The sequence below is a fragment of the Gopherus flavomarginatus genome, chromosome 1 (genome assembly GCF_025201925.1).
Source record: "Gopherus flavomarginatus isolate rGopFla2 chromosome 1, rGopFla2.mat.asm, whole genome shotgun sequence".
Taxonomy (NCBI): Eukaryota; Metazoa; Chordata; order Testudines; family Testudinidae; genus Gopherus; species Gopherus flavomarginatus.
In genome coordinates this window covers 339,679,163-339,701,155 of record NC_066617.1, presented here as the reverse complement: position 1 = coordinate 339,701,155, position 21,993 = coordinate 339,679,163, and the positions used below count along the sequence as shown (strand labels likewise).

The window sequence follows — 21,993 nt, the reverse complement described above, 5'->3', positions numbered from 1 at the left end:
AACTCTCCACTACCCAGTTCAGAGTAGGGTCTTGAACCCACATCAGAGGTGACTGCCCCAGCCTCTGAACGATGGCCTCTTCTAGAATGGGGCTTTCTCTCTCTCACACTGAAACCGATATATTTTCACACACAGTTTGGCTTTGATGAATCAGCATTTTCCACTGATCAAAACATTTCATCAAAACATTTCTGACCATCCCTAGCAGAGTTTCACTTCTTCTGTCCCCAGGCAGTTCAGAGTCCCCTCTCCATATTTAATGTTGATCTTACTCTAGACATACATTTCTTTGCTTACAAAGTGGCACCTTTCTTATTCTCTTTGGACCCATCCTTGATGCATTAGTTTATTAATTCATGATACGTTAGGACCCCATCTACATTGGAGCTCAAAATTGTGTTTAAATCTGCAGGCTACTTTCCTTTGTTCCTCATTTGTAACTGACAAAATCTTTAAATGTTCTAATGATTTTCATCCCCAAAGGGCTGGATCCAGGGCCTCTTCCTCTCAGGGGATCCTCCCCTCCCCAATAAAACAAGTCAGGAGAAATTCCTCAAGGGCAGCCACATTGGGGTTTCCTCCTACTGCAGGTTTTCCTTCATGAGGGGGCAATTTAGCCAGTAGTTTTTCCATTTATACTATTTTTAGTACAATGAAAATTAAGAACAATAATTTGCAATTCAAAGAGCTGGTTTTAACAATTTCAGTGTGCGCTGTAGCAAGAGTTATAGTCAGTTTTACCTTTCCACCAGTAGGAGGCACTAGCACATTCTGTATTTGTTCTAAAAGAACAATTTATACATTTATGTGCAAATATCTTGCACTGCCATTTGTACCCTACCATGGTCTGCTTTTAATCTCCTCTAAAGCAATAAAAAGTAAAATCTTCATGCAAAATAATGTTATGCTGAAACAAGCTCTTTTGCTAATGAGTCACTTTTTTATGCACAAAGTTGAATACAGAAGTCATATTCGGCTATTGTATATCAGTATTGAATCAGTTATTATCATGCTTTCTTAAACTACTAGAAAATTCACATTGAGGTCCTGCACATTTTTATACTAACTTGAGAAGAAGAAAGCCTTCCCATGAAATTTGTCAGTTTAGGAGTTCATACAAGCTCCTGATGTGCATTATTGTAAATGAGATGATAGCTAATGTTGGACAATTTCTTTAAGCAAATCGTATAGATTCTGCTTTAGGAGAATTATCAATCAATCAGATAAAAAACAAAATGCCCAGTTTTGCCAAAAAAGTCATGACTTCTGTGATGTCGACTCAGGCCAGCCACAAAGCCAGGTGGCTCATATTCCCTCAATTCAGAGAAGTGAGGAGAGAGCAGGGGAGAAGGGAAATAGGAACATAATGGGTCATAGAGAAGGACACAGAGGAGGGGAGGGAGAAATATGGGAGGAAGAAGGACTGCGGCAGAAGGTTCTATATTCACTTCCAGTGTCCTATTTTCAGTTGAGGGAAATATGGTCACTCTATCGCACATAGAGCAAAGTGCAACGTGTTGCATGCTGAATCAATATAATCTGTTGTATTAAAACAGTAACATTCTGACGGGTGATAGATGGAGCCAGCTCCTGAGTTACATCTCAAAGACTTGCACAGTCTCAGACGTAACGTCATCAACTGAAATCAGTTGGACTCTATTTTAAGGATAGGCAAAGGAGTGCCGCCTTTTCAAGCCAATAAGCTGTTTCCTGAGTACACAAACTATATAGAGCAGATTAATCATTCTTGCAGGCACACTTCTCTGTGCCAACCTGGTCTGCTGAATCCCAGGCTGGAATTTACCCAAGGGAAGACAGATGGGGATCCCCTGGTGGAGTTTCCATCACAGTCACACACTTTGTTTGCCACTACGCTTCACAGATATCCCCAGATTTGTAAACATTCCAGGGAATCAACAGGAAATATGAGCCACACTCTCTATCTATTATGCACTCTGGAATATCCACTGCATCGAAAAGATCACTGCCATCTCTCTGAGATCTGGATAACCTTCTGTGAGCCTGCGTCTACACTTACTGAAGTGATATCTCCTTTCCTTACATCCCTAACGCCAAATCATCCCCAAACAACCACAGTAGGGGCCACTTGACTCCCCCCATCCCTCCTCCACTCCATTTGATTCTAACCTCCTGACAGCTTCTCCAGTAAACATACCTGCATCTTTCCCTATCACATCCTCAAAGCCCTTCCTGAGCTGGTCTGCAAAGCTGAAATTTTATGTGTTGTTTAGGAAAATGTAAAACATTGTAAAATGCTGACATTTAACTTGTTGTCATTATGCTTCAGAGTTAATCTCTATTGAGCCAAATGACAGCAATATATTAACTTTTAGAGCTATTGCTTCTGTCCATAATTATATTCAGACAGGTTATTATATTATATTCTGCACTGGAAGGTCTTCACCAGCAGCATGGCCAGAAAAGGAATTTTAATTCAAACTTCAACCCTATAGACAGTGAAGGGGCCACCAAAGCATTCATGATTGACATATTGGCCAATACTGGCTCAACCAGACACATTCCTTCCATAAGGGAGAATAGACAGTGTGAATCCCTGGCCCAACTCATGTCAGTGGCAAAACTTCCATTAACTTCAGTGGGGCCAAGATTTCATCCTTAATGGAGAGTACTTTTGAAAATCAAAATGGTTATTCAATTCATGTTCTAGTTTTAATTTTTTTGTTTCTATGATGAATGTAGACATAATTTAACATTGCCATTAACAGATGCATTTGATCATCAGCACAAACACAATAAACCAGGGGTCGGCAACCTTTCAGAAGTTTTGTGCCGAGTCTTCATTTATTCACTCTAATTTAAAGTTTTGTGTGCCAGTAATACATTTAAACATTTTTAGAAGGTCTCTTTCTATAAGTCTATAATATATAACTAAACTATTGTTGTATGTAGAGTAAATAAGGTTTTTTAAATGTTTAAGAAGCTTCCTTTAAAATTAAGTTAAAATGCAGAGCCCCCCAGACCGGTGGCCAGGACCCAGGCAGTGAGAATGCCACTGAAAATCAGCTCGCATGTCGCCTTTGGCATGTGTGCCATAGGTTGCCTACCCCTTCAATAAATAAAGGAAAAATACTATTTTATATTGGGTTTTTAAAAGCTTTTTAGTTGTTGCAGTAAATCATTATTGCAAATGAGTGTTTGAAAGGACAAAGGTTCAAAATAAGACCAACCTTTTTAACAGTGAGGGTGTGTTATCCCTGGAACAGTTTACCAAGGAAAGTGGTCAATGCACCATCAGCTGGAGTCTTTAATTCAATGACTGGATGTCTTTATCAAAGGTCTGGACAAGTTCAGCCACAAGTTATTGCATTTACTAGTGCTCAGTTACGTAGTAGGAAACATAATTCCCTTCACTGCAACATAAACTGGGTAAAACGTTATGGCCTGTGTTATGTAGGAGGTCAGACTAGATGATCACAGTGGTTTTGCATCCAAGGATAGCATTAGCCCTTTTGGCCAAAATGTCGCACTGGGAGCTCACGTTCAGTTGACTATCCGCTCCCATTTCCCAAAATCTTTTTTAAAGTCACTGCTTTCTAAGATAAAGTCCTAGGAATATAGACTACATTCTTTGTTCCAACATGTATGTCTTTACATTTAGCTATATTAAAACACATGTTGTTTGCCTGCTCCCTGCTTACCAAGCGAACCGGATCACTCTGAATCAGTGACTGGTCCCCTTTCATAATTTACCACTCTCCCAATATTGGTGTCATCTGCAAACTTAATCAGGGATGATTCTATGTTTTCTTCCAGGTCATTGATAAAAAAAGTTACATAGCATAGGACCAAGAACCGATCTCTGATAGACCCCACTAGCAACACACTTGCTCAGTCATAATTCCCCATTTACAATTACATTTTGAGACTTATCAGGTAGCCAGCTTTGAATCCATACTGTGTTAATCTTATCATTCTACTTTGTTAATCAAAATGTCATGTGGTACCAAGTCAAATGCCTTAGAGCTGTCTAGAGAGACAAGGTGGGTGAGGCAATATCTTTCATTGGGTCAACTTCTGTTGGTGAGAAACACAAGCTTTTGAGTTTACACAGAGCTTTTCTTCAAGTCTAGGAAATGTACTTAGAGTGTAACAGCTAAATATAAGATGGAACAAATTTTTTAATGTAAGTAGTTAACATGTATTTGAGAGACCATTCAAGGTGAAGTGGCCTGTCAATACCTCAGTGGGAAAAGAGAGGAAAAAAAGCTGTGTAGGTGGGTGGGGGGGCACTAGTGTGTTACAGATTGTTGTAATAAGCTATAAATCCAGTGTCTCTATTCAGTCCATGATTTTCAGTGTCAGCCAAAGTAATGACAGGCTCATCTTTTGAAGGTGCTGTGCAGGTTTTTTTTGAGGATGAGGACTGATAGGTCAGATATAGAGTGATTGCTTTGTCAAAAGCATTCACCCACAGGTGGTCGGTGTTTTTCGCTTTAATCATTTTCCTGTGTGAGTTCCTTCAGGAGTATACTGATTGTTTGATTTCACCCACATAGTTGTTATTGAGGCATTTAGTGCACGGGCATTTAGTGCACCACGTGTTGTGATAGGCATGTGTAGGACCGCTGGATCTTAAAAAGTGTGTTGCGGGGGGTGTTGATCTTCGTAGAAGTGGAGTTATGTCTGCAGGTTTTGCATCTGTTGTTCTGGTGCCACTTTGAGCTGGTGTGTCCTGGTCTGTGGGGAGCTTGATGATGAGCCTGGAGAGGTTGGAGGGCTGTTCGAAGGCCAATCGTGGGAGTTCAGGCAAGATTTCCTTCAGGACGTGGCCTCCATGGAGTGTGGGTTGTAACTACTTGATGATACCCATTTGGGTTTCAGGCCTTGTCTACACTGCCTCTTTATAGTGCTGAAACTTTCTTGCTCAGGGGAGTGAAAAGATATCCCCCTGAGAGATGCAAGTTTCAGTGCTGTAAAGTGGCAGTGTAGACAGTGCATCAGCACTGGACTTTGTACTCCTAGCACTGGTAGCTACTCCCCTCGTGGGGGTGGGTTTTTTACAGTATTGGGAGAGCTCTCTCCCAGGGCTGGTGCTGTGACTACACAGGCACATTAAACCCAAAGTGGGGTGGTTGGTGACAGCTAGGGGTGTGCAGGTGGAGAGGCTAAATATATTACATAAACAAAATACCTTTATCCACCAAACTAGTAATCCCATCAAAGTGAGTTATCAGATTAATTTGATAGTAGCTATTTTCCATAAAGCCATGTTGATTGGCATTAATTATATTACACTCCTTTAATTCTTTATTAACCTAGTCCCATATCAGCTCCATCAGCTTGTCTGGGATCAATGTCAGACTGAGAGGACTATGCTTATCCTTTTTAAATATGGTCACCTCTTGAGCTTTCTTTTAGTCTTCTGAAACTATTAGTGTTCCAAGACTTATTGAACATCTACATTCATGGTCCAGTGACCACCTCAGCCAGCTCTTTTAAAACTCAAGTTATCTGGGCCCATTGATTTAAAATGTTTAACTTTAGTAGCTGCTGTTAAACATTCTCCTGAGATACTAGTGTAATGGAAAGAGTGTTATTATATGTTAGGACTACATTGTCTGTTTTTTCCCAAATATAGAACATCAATTTTGATTAAACACTTCTGCCTTTTCTGCATAAGTACTGATAATTCTACCATCTAGTAATGGGCCAATACCATTGTTAAGATTCCTTTAGTTCCTAATATATTTTTTAAAACTCCTTATTGTTCTTAATTTTGCTGGCCATAGATCACTTCTTGTATCCCTTTGCTTCTTTTATCAATTTTCTATAATTCCCACCTTCTGATTTATATTCATTAATATCAACCTCCCCTTTTTTCCACTTCCAATTTTTATAGCTCCCTTCACTTCCCCTCTAAACCAGGTGGGATTTTTTTTACCAATTGTCTTTCTTCCTCACTTATGAGATTTTGGTTTTGGACATCTAGTAAAGTGTTCTTAATCAACCCCCAATTATCTTTCTCATTTTTGTGATTAAATTCTTCCTCCTAGCTGATCGGGCTCATAATTGTTTTCAGCTTTCTGAAACTGCCCCTTTTAAAGCACTGGAGATATATATATATATGGTCTGGACTTTATTCTATTTGCATATTATGAATGTGATCAAGTCCTCAGCATTTGTACCTAAGATACCATTCATTTTTAGTTCTATGAATCAGTTCCTTGTTAGGATACAGATATTCAGGCCTGTCTGCAAAGGCCTATACTTTAAGAATTTAGGTGTATTCTTATCACTTAGCTAGTTATAGAGGTATAAAAGAAAGAATCAAAATCACTGTCTGTGTAATGGCCTTCTTTTACTGTGACAGGCTAAGGCCTTCAGCTAAGATGTAGTTAGGCAGCCATAAGCTGGGAAGTGTATGGTCACATCCTTACATTCCAAACTAGTCACATTGAAATAAGGTGCTATTGGGAAACTTAGTTTAATAGCATCCTGTCTGGCAAGAACTCACTTATCAATAGACACAGCTGGAAAACCCTTATGTCTGTATAGATGTAGTTGTAAAATACTCACTTCTATATTGTTTTGTATGTTTATTTGCATGGTCTCTGTCTGGTTCTGTGATTGTTTCTGTCTGCTGTATAATTAATTTTGTTGGGTGTAAACCAATGAAGGTGGTGGAATATAATTGGTTAAATAACCATGTTACAGTGTGTTAGGATTGGTTAGTTAAATTTCAGTAAAATGATTGGTTAAGAAATAGCTAAGCAAAATGCAGGTTTTACTATATAGTCTGCAGTCAATCAGAAAGGGGCGGGGAATGGGAACAGGGACTGGGGGAATTGGGATCATGTTTTGCTAAAGGGGGAAATGGGAACAGGGGATGGGAACAGGAACAGGGACACAGGCACGGCTCTGTGGTATCAGAGTTGGGAAGGGGGCACTTAGGAAGGAAACTGGAATCATGCTTGCTGGAAGTTCACCCCAATAAAAATCAGACTGTTTGCGCCTTTGGACTTTGGGTATTGTTGCTCTCTGTTCATGCGACAAGGACCAGGGAAGTGAGAGGGTGAAGAAATAAGCCCCCTAACATTCCTCTTTACCTGTGAAGATGAAATCTAATATAGAATTCCCATGTTGGATGCAACACTTTTTGAGTTAGGAAATTATCATCTTTTGCAAGTAAATACATCATCTGGCAAACAAATGCAAAATCTCTATATATGATACATATTTACTTACATATACACATATTCATGCTAAATATTGCATTTCTGTTATTTACAGAACTGCAGATTGTACAATAACTATAGTCTGACTAGTGGACGTACACTGAAACCTGCAGAATCCTGACTATGTGTTTTAGAAATTAACTAATGAAAAGTAATCCCTGGTGTATTTACAGTATTGTTTACTTCTTTTATACATCATCCAGGACTTCATGTTCTTAGCATGGAAACCAGAAGTTAGTCTTTAGGACACGAGTAACTTTCTTGGCAATAGGATCAAACTCAAACTGCCGTGATCCACGAAAGAAATAGAAGAACCCTAGGAATGAAAGCAAGTTGAATTATAATAGTGCACAAATAAATATTAAACTGTTACAATAAAGGTTGCAAAGAGCTAGAAAAGACTATCTGAGCCACCCACTCTAGCAATGTGCAGAACTGTTCTATCTAAATAATATCCTATCTGACATAGGAAAAAAACAAAACTATGCCTGATCATTAATCTCAGCACAGTAACTTTACTGTCTTAGGGCCAGACTGTGATATCCTTATTCATGTTGAACAATACTTTACTTCACAAGTGCTTCCATTAACTACAGTGGAACTACTTATGGTATAAGGTACAATGCAGCATGAGTAAGGGTATCTCAATCTGTCCGTTAGTACTGATCTTTTCATGTGTCAGAGGGGTAGCCATGTTAGTCTGGATCTGTAAAAGCAGCAAAGAATCCTGTGGCACCTTTTAGACTAACAGACGTTTTGGGCATGAGGTTTTGTGGGTGAATCCAATGAAGTGGGTATTCACCCACGAAAGCTCATGCTCCAAAACGTCTGTTAGTCTATAAGGTGCCACAGGACTCGATCTTTTCAAAGCACTGTGCAAACATTAATTGATTTTCAATACACCTTGGGATGTATTTTTATCGCTATTGTACAGGAAGGGAACTGAAGCACAGAAAGGTTAAGTGACTTGTCCAAGCCACAGAGGAAGTACTGGAGCCAGGATTAGCCTGCAGATGTTTCTGGCTCTCAGTCCTATGCATCCCATTTAACCATGTCTCTTATCACTTCTGAACCATTTAATGCTTCCTTACCTGAGAGTTTCCACTTACTTTTATGCTGGAAAACAGCATCAATCTTCCCATTAATTCCTGGAAATTCATCTTTTATCAGCTTTGGCTTCTTGTCCATGGATTGTCTTCTTTCATCATAACTGAGGAAAGTTAAAAACAATATGAAGGCAATTAAAAAATAAGCCAAATGCCATGTAAGCCAGCCCCACTCTTTACAGAGAGCCCGTTAACAGTGAACTAAGTGTAACCTTCTGGGTGTGGTGTTGTGGCCCCTCTAGTATAATTAGGAATTATTGTCTGCTTTAAAATGTGCAGTAAAACTTTAGATGTCTTTTTTCTCTGTCACTAAAATAATTTAAGCAGAACTTTATGTATTTTTAAAAGAACTGTTTCACCTGCCTTTAAAGAATATTATTTTTCTACAGGCAGTGGTGACAGTGTAAGAGACTGGCTACCCAGTGTGCTTCTAAAGCATCATAAGGCAAATTAAGGGTACAGTTATTGGTGATGTGGGTTTTGTTTGCTCAGTGGTCCTTGTTACCTCATACTCAAGAATGTTGAACATGAAATCTTACCTCCAATACTTGTTAGACACAAAATAGTATGTTTTTCTTTTAATTGCATTATAAAGAGCTGCATCAATTTTCTTCATACCCTTAGGGAAGCCCAAATCACGGATTTTCTTTGGGTATCCAGACAGTATAGTATCTCCTTTGACAACCCAGAATTCATTTCCTATCAAGAAAAGCTGTTGAAAACATTTTGCCCAGGAACTTCTGTTGAAAATTATATTCCTGTGGCCACAGTAAGCAACGGACCATCGCCTTATGTTGTATTTTAAACACACTTGGCAAAATCCATCCTTCATGTAACTCTTCTGAATAAATTTGCACTACTATTTTTAATTTAGACAAATAGTTCTACAGAAAAAAGTACCATTTCACATTTCCTTGGATAGAGCTTGATTTGTTAGGGAAATTTAGCTTCGTTAACACTAATCAAATAAGTGACATGCATTTTGATGCCGAGTGTGGTCTTTGTTAGCAATTTAATTGCAAAACAATGCCAGTAAATTGGATTAGATCAGACCTCATGAAATCCCAATAAAAAAGTACAAGGTTCAATTTCCTTAACTACACCTCTACCCTGATATAACACGACCCGATATAACACGAATTCGGATATAACATGGTAAAGCACAGCTCTGAGAGGGCGGGGCTGCCCTCTCTGGCAGATCAAAGCAAGTTCGATATAACGCGGCTTCACCTATAACACGTAAGATTTTTAGCTCCCGAGAACAGTGTTATATCGAGGTAGAGGTGTATTTTCAAAGTGGGTAAATTCCATTTGTGTCACACGTAAGAAGAACATAGAGAAATTCCTATGCTTACCTTTAAAAAGAAATGTCTCATCTCTGTCTGTAATTTCATAGGCAGCATCCAAGCCAGATGGCAGAGGTGACCAGAATGAAGATATTAAATTAAAGTCAACTTCTCTGCTTGTAGGGTGTTTGCGCCAGAAGTACCTGATCCAAATACAGTACAACTTGCATATTCAATTGTATCTTTATACATAACAATATATGCAATTCTAACCATAGCAATAAGAGTTTACAACTTCTACAGCCCAGAGAGTATTGCATATTGGCACACAAAGAAATTCCATTGCTCCCAAATCATGTCTTCTATACATTTACTTAGATTTTGAAATTTTGAATCACTTAGGGCTAAAACTGGCCTTTACCACTGATGTTAGAGAGGGTTCCCTGGCATGGAACAAATGCAATTTTGCTACACGAAAGGGTAATGGGACTCAGTTCTGCAGCACACTACTGACAAAGGGAGGTGGTAGAGTTGGGTGAGACCAGAGGATTCCCACTTCCCCCAGGTGTCTCCCAAGACTTACTCCCACATACCCGTGCTAGGCTCTGGGCTGAGGATTTTCCACTGAGAGAGTTTATCGCTGGATAAATCACTGGATTTCAGGGAAAGCAGATTTCACAATACTTATTTGCCTGCTCTCCTGGCATTAGTATATTTTGAATGTCAGAATACAACATTATAAACTCCTTTAGACTGTGAAGTCTGTAGGCAGAAGCAGCCTACACCATTGTGCAGCACTGAACACATGATAAAATATACAATGGTAATCGGTTTCATTATCCGAAATCATCGTTGCAAAGGGTGTGCATGTGGACTTGGTATTTGGGATGGCAAATTTGCAAAGTTTAGAAAGCTGCAGTTAAAATGGGTAAATGGCTAACTTCAGTGTCCCAAGTAATGGGTCCAGAGTCTAAAACTGAATTCTCCTGAATGTAGGAACCTGTTCTAATTTAGCCATGTCTTCTAAGGCACCCTTTCAAACTCTCTCTCTGTCTTCTCTCCATCCCTTCCCTCTTCCTCTCCCTCCCTTTTCTTAATGCAACAAGATCTGTCTCTTTACCCATTAATACTTACCTCTATCCTTTTCCCAACTCCCTTTTTCTACCATATCATATCCCACATCTCCACTAGGACCTCCTTTTATCCCACTTTCCTCTTTATGAGTCCTACGAACCCACAATCTTTTCTCTTTAAGCCCTTAAGAGCACCCTAGTATTAGTGATTTTCCATGGAGGAATGCTTCAGCTTTGGCACACTTACTGCTAGTCTCTGGTCTGTTGTTTTAATCAATGGAATGCCCTGGGAATACTGCAGAATCCCAGTACCCAAGTAACACTTGCCAGTGCTAGATGTCATGATAGAGTCCAACATATAGAGGTCACACTGAAGAAATCAGAATTTGTCAACAGTTACCACAGTCTTATCTAAATTTGACAAGTTTTCTCCTATGATTAGAATGGGAAATAAATGTGGCAAGTGTATGTTGCTGTTATTATTATTATTAGGGTTTATCATTTGCATTGTGGTAGCACCAAGGACCCCAGCTATATATCCTGTTGTGCTAGGTACTGCACAAATAACCAGAACAGAAAGATGGCCCCTGACCCAAAGAGCTTACAATCTAAGGAAATATCCCTTAATGATCACCTCTGTGCAGGTAAGTAGGAGGTTTGTTGGCACTTGGGAAGAAAGACTGGTGGTATTTATCTGAACCTTTTTTGAACATAATAAAAGGTATTGGTTTGATGAACATGCTGAACAAAATTTGGAATGTTTCTTATTTTTCCAAACTATTGTGCCATTAAAGGAAGATTCAAGCAAAATATATGATGTTGCTTTAAGACAGTCAGCTTACTTGTCTTTGAAGAACATTATTTCTCCACGGAAAGTGGTGACAGCATCAAAAGTCAGATTAGGGCCACAAGTGTTTGGTGGTAGAGGTTCTGTTGGCTCCAGGGGTTCTATGAAGACAGTAGATTCTGTTGGATCTTCAGGGGGGTTAGATGAAGGTCCTAAGGGAAACAGTTTAGAGAAGAAATTAAAACTAGTATTTGATATTATAAAATTCAGATAACTTCAGTGGATCTGTCATTTTTATTCAAGCTATAATTAATATAACCCTTCAACATGGATTTCATTAAAAGTTATTTGAACTTGTTAGAGGCTATAAACATTGAGCGATTAATAATGTTTGATTACCATAGAGGTATTGAATGCCATTAATATCATCTTGATGAAGACGGAAAGTCTTGGAATCAAAGTGTCTATAAACTGGGTACATCAGTGAATCAGGGTGTCTAGAATGGAAGAGTCCCAGTGAATGGCCAAACTCATGCGCAGCCACGAAAAACAAGTTGGAACCTAAAACCAGCAAACAAAATGTATAAAAGAAAGTTAAGTCTTTTCATGTTCTTGCCCATCAATGTGAAATACAAGCCAGCCATTTGCACTCAATACAATAGAGGTTTTTAATGCTTATAGTAAACTCAGATGTAGTTGAAATACAACTAAGTACAATGAAAATACATTGAAGCACATCAAAAGCGCAAAAGTGCAGTGCTTGTAGGCCTGATCCAGCATGAAACAACTCCAGCAGAGATCAATGTGGGTGAAGGAGTCCAGATGTTGTGATGCCTTTGGAAAACGGTGCCCGAGGAAGCTAATTATGTGGGATGGTTTTCAAAAGTGCTGAAATCCTAACTTAGCTGGGAGCTGTTGGTTGTTCAACACTTCTGAAAATCAGTCACTCACTCAGGTATCTAACTATGGATTTAGGAGTCAAACTTTAAGTATCTCATTTTGAAAATCCTACCAAGTCCAGGTATGTAATATTAAGAGTTGTTTTACATACCCTGTGAGCCTTTGGTCCAGTCTTCATCCTCATCAAAGTGAGCATCTCCACCAATGCCATTGCCAGGTGCATAGGCATGAGCAACCGTCCCACCAGGACCATCAAAGGGATTGAAATCATTGTGAACTAAGAATGGAACAAGGTGCAATAGAACTCTTTGTGAGTTTACAACACGCCAAATTTCTCTGACGTGCAATTTTGACAACCTCATTATTTGTTAATTTTTACTGAAAACCAGAAAATTTTGACTTTCTAGTAGATCTGCAGACACTAAACAATTGGAAGTGAAACAAAAATCTGTCCAAATGGGAGAGATCATGAAGCAGTGGGAATTGAGTAAGGATTGGAGATGGGCATGAATGCAGGTACAATGGTTTGGTGGGAGGAGAAATGCAAAGAATAGGAAGGTAAATAATAATGGCGAGCTGTTGTACAGCTTGTATTTATACAGTCAAACCACAAGACAAGTATTTGAGAAACCAAAATGATGACGTATCAGAGGGGTAGCCATGTTAGTCTGGATCTGTAAAAAGCAACAAAGAGTCCTGTGGCACCTTATAGACTAACAGATGTATTGGAGCATGAGCTTTGTGGGTTATGCCCAACACATCTGTTAGTCTATAAGGTGCCACAGGACTCTTTGTTGCTTTTTACAAAATAATCACATGACCTTTTATTGTTCCCTCCACCATCCTCCACTACTTTCTGTTCTCTTTACCCACTTCATCATGTCTAATTATGATCCTGCTACCTCCTATGCACATAGAAGAGAGCTTTGGTGGGAGAAATGTCCCTGAGGATCCACCCACATCATCCCAGTAGGGGGTGGAGTTTGCCCTCCTCCACCATGGAAAAGCCCCCGAGGGGGACCCAGCCCCAAGCACTGAGCTCTGTGGCCCTTATTTAGCAAAGCACTTTAACCTGTGCTTATCTTTAAGTATGTGAGTAGTCTCAGTGACTTACATGGAACTATAGTCATGAGTAAAGTTATGAGTAAGCCCCACAAGCCCTGATTCTGTGCAGCTGTCTGCCCAGGCTGAACATTATACACTATTCACAATCCCGTTGAACTACACACAGTGTGTAAAGTTACGCATAGCTATAAATCTTTGCAATATCAGGGCCTTAGATTGTAAACTCTTTGGGGCGGGGACTGTGTTTTTGTGTGTGATTGTACAATACCCAGCACAGTGGGATCCCCATCCTAATACAAATGATAACAATGAATAATAATTTCAGGAAAAATCATTCACAGACCTCTGGATGGTATATATTGATATATAGATATTATTTACCTCTGGCTGCAAAGGAGATCAATATATCTGCATCACCTCTGTCAACCCGGGTAAATGTCAATGGGATCACATTGCTCCAGACTGTAAAAGCTTTCTTGATGGCTGCATCTACATCAACTTGGGCCATGTCTGGTGTATAGTTCAAAATCCTTTCAAATATAATACAGAGAAAGAGCTGAGTTCTTTACAATATTTATCATCTACTTGGAGCAACTTGTTTCCTTTTAATTGAAGAAAACTCTTCTACTACTGCATAGTTACCTGTATGTTAGATTCTTTTTCCCCCATTTTGGTTGTCCTACAAAGGTGGAGAAATCAGCAACATCAGGGACTCCACACCGGGATTTCTGCATCATCTCCAGAGTGTTAGAATCCAATTTCCCAGTCACCTCTAATCCAATGAATTCCTGCATTTCTTTGATTTTGTTGACTATGGGACTATTGCTTTTCCATCTTAAAACAGGCTTCCCATCTGTCTTAAAGCTGTAGTAATTTTCCAGATACTTCTGATGAAACAGATATATCATAAGACTCTAGGTTCTTTTTTAGATCTTGGAAAATAATATTAAATATTACGACATGAGATCTACCCTGGGCTTCTGCTGCTTGTTCCCCTTTGTGTCTCAAGAACTCACTTTGTTTAGAAACTTTGTAAACTGAAATTAGTTCTCATTTTCCATTTATATTAATACCTTGACATTATCTTGTTGTAAGATAATGTGGCTACAAGAATTCTGCATGAATATTTTGCAATTGTACAATAGGATTAATGCTGAGAACACATTCAGAATAAACATTTGCCCTGTAAATGGAACATTTTGTGACAAAACACTTTAGACTTACTCTCTGTTTCAGCACTCCATGCAGTATTTAAAGACAGACAATGACAGATGTTTGAAGAACATGATTGAAGGCATGATTTGCCAATAGCATTACATTTTATCATGTGCAATGATTTAGACAAAACGAAGATACTGCTCCTACAGTCACTTATGCATGAGAATATCTTTACTCTCCTGAGAAGCCCCAAGTGAGCCAAAAAGATTACTTGTGTGTAAAGCTATTCACATGTTTAAATGTTCGCAGTCTCAGGCCCTAAACAAGTGCACCTTAATTTTAAATTGCTTCCCTCAAAACAATGTAAAGCAAAATAATAATAAGACGCTTCCTGGCAAATTTCTGTAGTTCATGATGACAGCTCTGAATTATTCTTCAGAAATATTGCCTCACTTTGAGCATTGCACATCCATTAAAACAGCACCCAACACAAAAACTTTCCAAGCTTTTGAAACTAAGCGCCCCCTCAGGAAAATGAAACAAGTTCTATCCACCCTTCTACCCCACCATTTTAGAAGGACAGTCTTGGGGAACCTTTCACGGACAGTGTGTCACACCCCTCCAGGAGGGCATACTTCTATTTTTTGGGAAATACTGAACCAGACTATTCACCCCATCAGCATGTATAGGGTCAAATCCTCAGCTGGTATAAATCAGCATAGCTCCATTAACTTCAATTAACTCCAGCTCCGGATCTGGTCCTTTGTGTCTGCAATCATTACCTGAACAAGCTTCATATCTTCTTCCACTTTCCTTTTTGGATCTATAGGAAAAGCACAAGATGCGGCACATAGTAACAGCAGAAACGGAAGGTTCTTCATTCTTTTGCTTCTATGTCTTGTCTTTATGAAGATCTCAGTCTCTGACCACTACATACAAGTCTCTCACTTATCGCTGTTTATATAGTACTTGTTTGCTTCATAAAGTCAGGTGTAGCCTGACTCACAGTTTAGAACAGCCTCCGGATACCAACAGAAGATATGCAAACACTGGTTTAGGCATGAAAAGCTTGACAGATTTCATGTGAACTGCCTCTCATCTCACCCCGCCCCTTTGCAAATTTTGCAATAGGACAATATGATAAATGCTCAGGAAATAGGATGATATTCCTTTCTTTTATAAATTCACTGTTTCTTCAGGTAAGGAAAACGTTATTTTAGCTACTTTAAAAATCCAGTCTTGAGCCTCAGAACTGTTATGAATGTCTTTAACTTTAAGCATCTGAACAGTCCCATTAACTTGAACCCTCTCAGGTGCTCAGAGGAAAGCACAGATATAAGTCTTTGCAGAATTGTAGCCTCTAATAAGAAACAAAATGAATCCTTGGCAGGTTCCAGTTTTTTTGTAGACAACTGAAACAAGTGTCTTCTACAGTCACATGTATTTTGGGAGAAATCTCATTGTTAATATAGTGCCATAATCTGCTCACTTTACCCATTGGAATAGTCCTTGTGCTGTAAGACACTGAAAAAGCAGTGCTGACTATTTGCATCACTTCCAGGTTACCTTTAATAACATTCTTAGCTCTATTGGAACTACCCATGTCTCTCTCTGCCCATTGCTCCTGCCTGTACTACCGAGCAACAGTCCCATGCAGCAATTACAACTTGATTCTCAGGCCTGGTTAAGGTAAACTGAATGCAGGAATTGAGGATGGGGTAAAGGACTGTTGCACCACCACCTTAATTCTGGAGACAGTGAAGGAAAAGAACAATAAAAGCTAGAACAATCCTTAGGAGCTGCTCTATCTTACACTGTGCTGAACATGGTATAGAATAACAGGGGTGAACTGTGCTCTGACTATATCTCCTCCTTCAACATGTCCCCCATAGTCTACCACCACATCCCTGGTGCTCCCTTACACTGGGGGCTGTTAGCAGGGTGATATGGGAATGTCCTGCTGGCTCTGTCCTACCAGAATCTCCCTTATACCAGGAGTGATTCCCAAATGGCCAGTTCGGCCTGCTTTGTGGCCCTGGTATACCAGCAAAGCCAGAGTACTGAGCCACCACAGAGCTCAGAATCCGGGCCTAGCTCTTATGCTTTGGATAATATGTTCCCCACTATTGTCAGGAAGCTTTCTCTCTGCTTCATATGGTGCATGCACCAATCAGCATCAGCATCCTGGATATTGGACATGAGGCCTTAGAAAGTCCTCTAAAATTCATAAGCTCAAATTCTTCGCTAATGGTTTAACACCACTGTCTCCACCTCAGGGTGGAGAATTATCTTTTGTTTCATTCTCCACCACAAGGGGCACAGGGAGTCTCCATCCAAAATATAGTGAGAGGTGGCAATAGAAGAGATTTCTGAAAGGAGGGATACATACATTACAGAGACCGTTGCTGAATTATTTCCCTCTGGGACACATCAGTGGAAACCAGCAGAAAGGAGCCCCAGAAGATAGATGACATGATGAAGTCTCGAGTATCTGCTTTCTCCCCCTGGATGGTTGGTTGGTCTTGTTGAAACAGGACACAGGACAGAGATTCAGAAGGAAGCAGACACTTGGTCATGGGGCCTAAATTTTCCACACTCATCATTGTTTGCATTAGAGGTCCCATCCACAGGGGCACTGGGAAGGTTTTAGTGAGTTTGTTGTGGTTCTTCAATTGCCAGGACTCAGCAACATTGTCAAGTATGCCCCGTTGCTAACTTTTGTCCTCTTATTCTGTTCCCTCTTTTCCCCCCACTTCTTGGTGCTGTCCATCATCCACTAAAATCATTCACTTTTCCTAGTTTCTATATCATCCCACATAGAAACTTTCATAGATGTTTTTTGAGGCCTTATCCATGAAGTGATCAAACCTAGAAGTGACCTCCATAATGAGAATCTCTTGTTCTTCCACAGAGATTTGACCTGCTGATTGCTACCCTATCCTTTCTCAAAGTCTCTCTCTCAGGAATGTCTCATACCATTGTCTGACCCTTGCTATGCCAGAGTCGATACCCCCACCAGCAGCATTCCCTTGGTCAGAGCCTCTAGTAACAGCACCAGAAGAAGACAACATCTTCCTGTGGGCTCAATGCTGAGTAGAAGTCTCAAAATTTGGCCCTTTTCAACTGTGTCATGCTGGCAAGTTGCCAATCAGCATATGTAAATGCTACTTTAAATTGTACAAATACAAACCAGAAAGGAAGAAGATAAGATTGGGGGTCCCCACATGGCTTGCCCTTGAGGTAATGAGTACGGTTTGTTCTGAAAATTCTTCACATACCCAGCCATGTTCTGGCCACAATGTACTCTGGCAGCAGTGTGGGAGCAACAGGCTAAAGTACAAGAGTGAAGACCCACACACAAGGAGCATTTGAGCTGTAAAACTGCAGCTCTGGCTGTGCCACTGATGAGTGGTGTCTAACTGAGAGATGTTTACATCTCCCAACTGGCTGCATAGTTTACTGCCAAACCCTGAGGCTAGTGTGTTTAAATATGTAGTCATATGTATATACTATGTTGCTGAGGATGCCAGCCACAGAGGGAGAGGCATGTATTCCTCTTCTGACAGTTGCATAATGACAGCTCATAGGAATGAGATAGTCTTTGTTTAATGGCAGGGCTTGCTGTCTTGTTTGTGCCTTTTGTGTGGCTTCTGGTGGATCTCCCTTCCTTTCCAGCCTAGGGTGTGTGTTCCTCCCAGAAGCCTAATCTACCACAATTTCCTCTATGACAATAAGGATTCTGGATCCACTAACATCCCTTCATGCAGGAATCACTTCTAGGTCAGACTCAATTCATTTGAAAATCTCCATGCTTGTATGTCTATCTAGAGAGGGGACTAAACCCTGCGAAGCCAGGCAATGATGGAGCTGAATTTCCAAATCCTCTGAAAATTCATCTCCCATTCAGGCCATACAAGAGCATTCTTTTCTCCAGCAGGGATGTCCACATTGCAACTCCTCTGGAAATTGCCTGCTAGGAGCATTATAACTTTTGTTTCTCTTGCCTATGAAGCAACTCAGACTGTCCACTGCTGCATACTGGACTAGACTGAATAATGATCTAATTGTTTATGTAAAATCTTAACTGTGTATATGCATTTGTTACAGTAATAAGTAATGAAGTACATTCATAGGATCATAGAATCATAGAAGATTAAGTCTGGGTGAGACCTCAGGAGGTCATCTAGTCCAATCCCCTACTCAAAGCAGGACAAACACCAGCTAGTTCATCCCAGACAAGGCTTTGTCAAGCCAGGCCTTAAAAACCTCTAAGGATGGAGATTCCATCACCTCCCTAGGTAACCTTTCCAGTGCTTCACCACCCTTCTAGTGAAATAGTGTTTCCTAATTTCCAACCTAGATTTCCCCATTGCAACTTGAGACCTTTGCTGCTTCTTCTGTCATCTGCAACTACTGAGAACGGCCTAGCTCCATCTTCTTTGGAACCCCCCTTCAGGTAATTGAAGGCTGTTATCAAATCCCCCCCTCACTCTTCTGCAGACTAAATAATCTAGTTTCCTCAGCCTCTCCTCATAAGTCATGTGCCCCAAAGCCCTAATCATTTTTGTTGCCCTCTGCTGGACTCCAATTTGTCCATATCCCTTCTGTAGTGGAGAGACCAAAACTGGATGCTATATTCCAGGTATGGTCTCATCAGTGCCGAATAGAAGGGAATAATCACTTCCCTTGATCTGCTGGCCATGCTACTACTAATACAACCCAATATGCTGTTGGCATTCTTGACAATGAGGGCACACTGCTGACTCATATCCAGCTTCTTGTCCACTGTAATCCCCAGATCCTTTTCTGCAGAACTGCTGTTTAGCCAGTCGGTCCCCAGCCTGTAGCAGTACATGGGATTCTTCCTTCATAAGTGCAGGACTCTGCACTTGTCCTTGTTGAACCTCATTAGATTTCTTTTGGCCCAATCCTCCAATTTGTCTAGGTCACTCTGGACCCTATCCCTATCCTCCAGCATATCTACCTCTCCTCCAACTTAGTGTCATCTGCAAACTTGCTGAGAGTGCAATTAAACCCATCATCTGATCATTGATAAAGATGTTGAACAAAAGTGGCCCCAGGACATGATCCCTGGGGCACTCCGCTTAATACTGGCTGCCAACTAGACATCGAGCTGTTGATCACTACCCACTGAGCCCAACAATCTACCCAACTTTCTATTCACCTTACAGTCCATTCATCCAATCCATATTTTTTTAATTTGCTGGCAAGAATACTGTGGGAGACTGTATAAAATGCTTTGTTAAAGTCAAGGAATAACACATCCATTGCTTTCCCCTCATCCACAGACCCACTTATCTCCTGATAGAAGGCAATTAGGTTAGTCAGGCATGACTTGCCCTTGGTGAATCCATGTTGACTGTTCCTGATCACCTTCCTCTCCTCCAAGTTCTTCTTCAAAATGGATTCCTTGAGGACCTGCTCCATGATTTTGCCGGAGACTGAAGTGAGGCTGACTGCTCTGTAGTTTCCTTTGGTTCTCTTTCTTTCCTTTTTAAAATATGGGCACTATATTTGCCTTTTCCAATTGTACAGGACCTCCCCCAGTCACCACGAATTTTCAAAGATGATGGCCAATGTTTCTGCAATCACATCAGCCAACTCCCTCAGCACCCTTGGATGCATTAGATCTGGACCCAAGGACTTGTGCACATCCAGATTTTCTAAATAGTCCTTAACCTGTTCTTTTACCGCTGAGGGCTGCTCACCTCCTTCCCATACTGCGTTGCCTAGTGCAGCAGTCTGGGAGCTGACCTTGTCTGTGAAGACCGAGGCAAAAAAAGCTTTGACTACTTCAGCTTTTTCCACATCATCTGTCACTATGTTGCCTCCCCCATTCACTATGTTGCCTCCCCCACACTCTCCCTGACCGTCTTCTTGTTGCTAACATACCTGTAGAAACCCTTTTTGTTACTCTTCACATCCTTTGCTAGCTGAAACTCCAATCGTGCCTTGGCCTTCTGGATTACACCCCTGCATACTCTAGTAATATTTGTATACTCCTACCCAGTCATCTGTCGAAATTTCCACTTCTTGTAAGCTCCCTTTTTGAGTTTAAGCTCACTGAAGATTTCACAGTTAAACCAAGCTGGTCACCTGCAATATTTGCTGTTCTTTCTGCACTTCAGGATGGTTTGTTCCTGCATCCAAATAAGGATTCTTTAAAATAAAGCCAGCTCTCCTGGACTCCTTGCCCCCTCATATTATCTTTCTGGGTGATTCTGCTCATCAATTCCTTAAGGGAGTCAAAGTCTGCTTTTCTGAACTCCAAGGTCCATATTTTGCTACTCTCCTTTCTTCCTTTGTGAGAATCCTGAACTCAACCATCTTACGGTCACTGATGCCTAGGTTGCCACCCACTTCTACTTCTAACAATTCTTCCTTGTTTGTAAGCAGCAGGTCAAGAGGAGCACAGCCCGTAGTCGGTTGCTCCAACATTTGTACCAGGAAGTTGTCCCCAACTTCCTGGATTGTCTGTGCATTGCTGTATTGCTCTCCCAGCAGATGTCAGGGTGATTCAAGTCTCCCATTAGTACCAGGGCCTGTGATCTGGAAACTTTAGTTAGTCTTCCGACGAAAGACTCATCTACATCATACTTCTGATCTAGTGGTCTATAGCACACGCCCACCACACATTCTCACAGTATTCAGGGCCTGATACTACTCTAAATGCAGTCATTAGGTTTGCACATGACTTTTGTCATCAGTGAGAGCAGGGTTGGATGCACACTACATGGATAAGATTTTCAAATGTGACTGGTGATTGTGAGTGCCTTGGATTTTGGGTGCTCTGTGTAAGACATTATGAAGGGACCTGATTTGGGTAAGTGCTCAGTGCACAATCTATGAATAATTTCCACCTGGTGCTAACATAGCTATATCCAGTTACAATCACCAGAATAGAATCATAGAATCATAGGACTGGAAGGGACCTCGAGAGATCTTCTAGTCCAGTCCACTGCACTCACAGCAGGACTAAGTATTATCTAGACAATCCCTGACAGGTGTTTTTCTAGCCTGTTCTTAAAAATATCTAATGATGGAGATTCCGCAGCCTTCCTAGGCAATTTATTTCAGTGCTTAACTAACTTGACAGTTAGGAAGTTTGTCTTAATGTCCAATCTAAACTGCCCTTGCTGTAATTTAAGCCCATTGCTTCTTATCCTATCTACAGAGGTTAACGAGAACAATTTATGTCCCTCCTCCTTGTGACAGCCTTTTATGTACTAGAAAACTGTCCCCCTAAGTCTTTTTTTTCCAGACTAAACAAACCCAATTTTTTCAGTTTTCCCTCATAGCTCAGACTGACCTGAGCTGCATTCAGATTAGAGGCGTGAAGGATATAGCCTGTCACTCACCTGAGCCATCAAATGTCACGCC

The 21,993-nt window shown here is 40.6% G+C and overlaps 1 protein-coding gene across 1 annotated transcript; it reads right to left on the bottom strand.

Moving 5' to 3' along the window:
• Window positions 1-7,432: 7,432 nt before the first annotated feature.
• Window positions 7,433-15,473, bottom strand: LOC127036899 (stromelysin-1-like). Its single transcript, XM_050928173.1, has 10 exons — window positions 15,375-15,473; window positions 14,077-14,321; window positions 13,816-13,964; window positions 12,521-12,646; window positions 11,869-12,030; window positions 11,525-11,681; window positions 9,679-9,812; window positions 8,863-9,022; window positions 8,327-8,427; window positions 7,433-7,533 (listed from the first exon to the last, which is right to left on the bottom strand). The coding sequence occupies exons 1-10, from the start codon at window positions 15,471-15,473 to the stop codon at window positions 7,433-7,435; spliced, it is 1,434 nt and encodes a 477-aa protein (XP_050784130.1).
• Window positions 15,474-21,993: the final 6,520 nt, after the last annotated feature.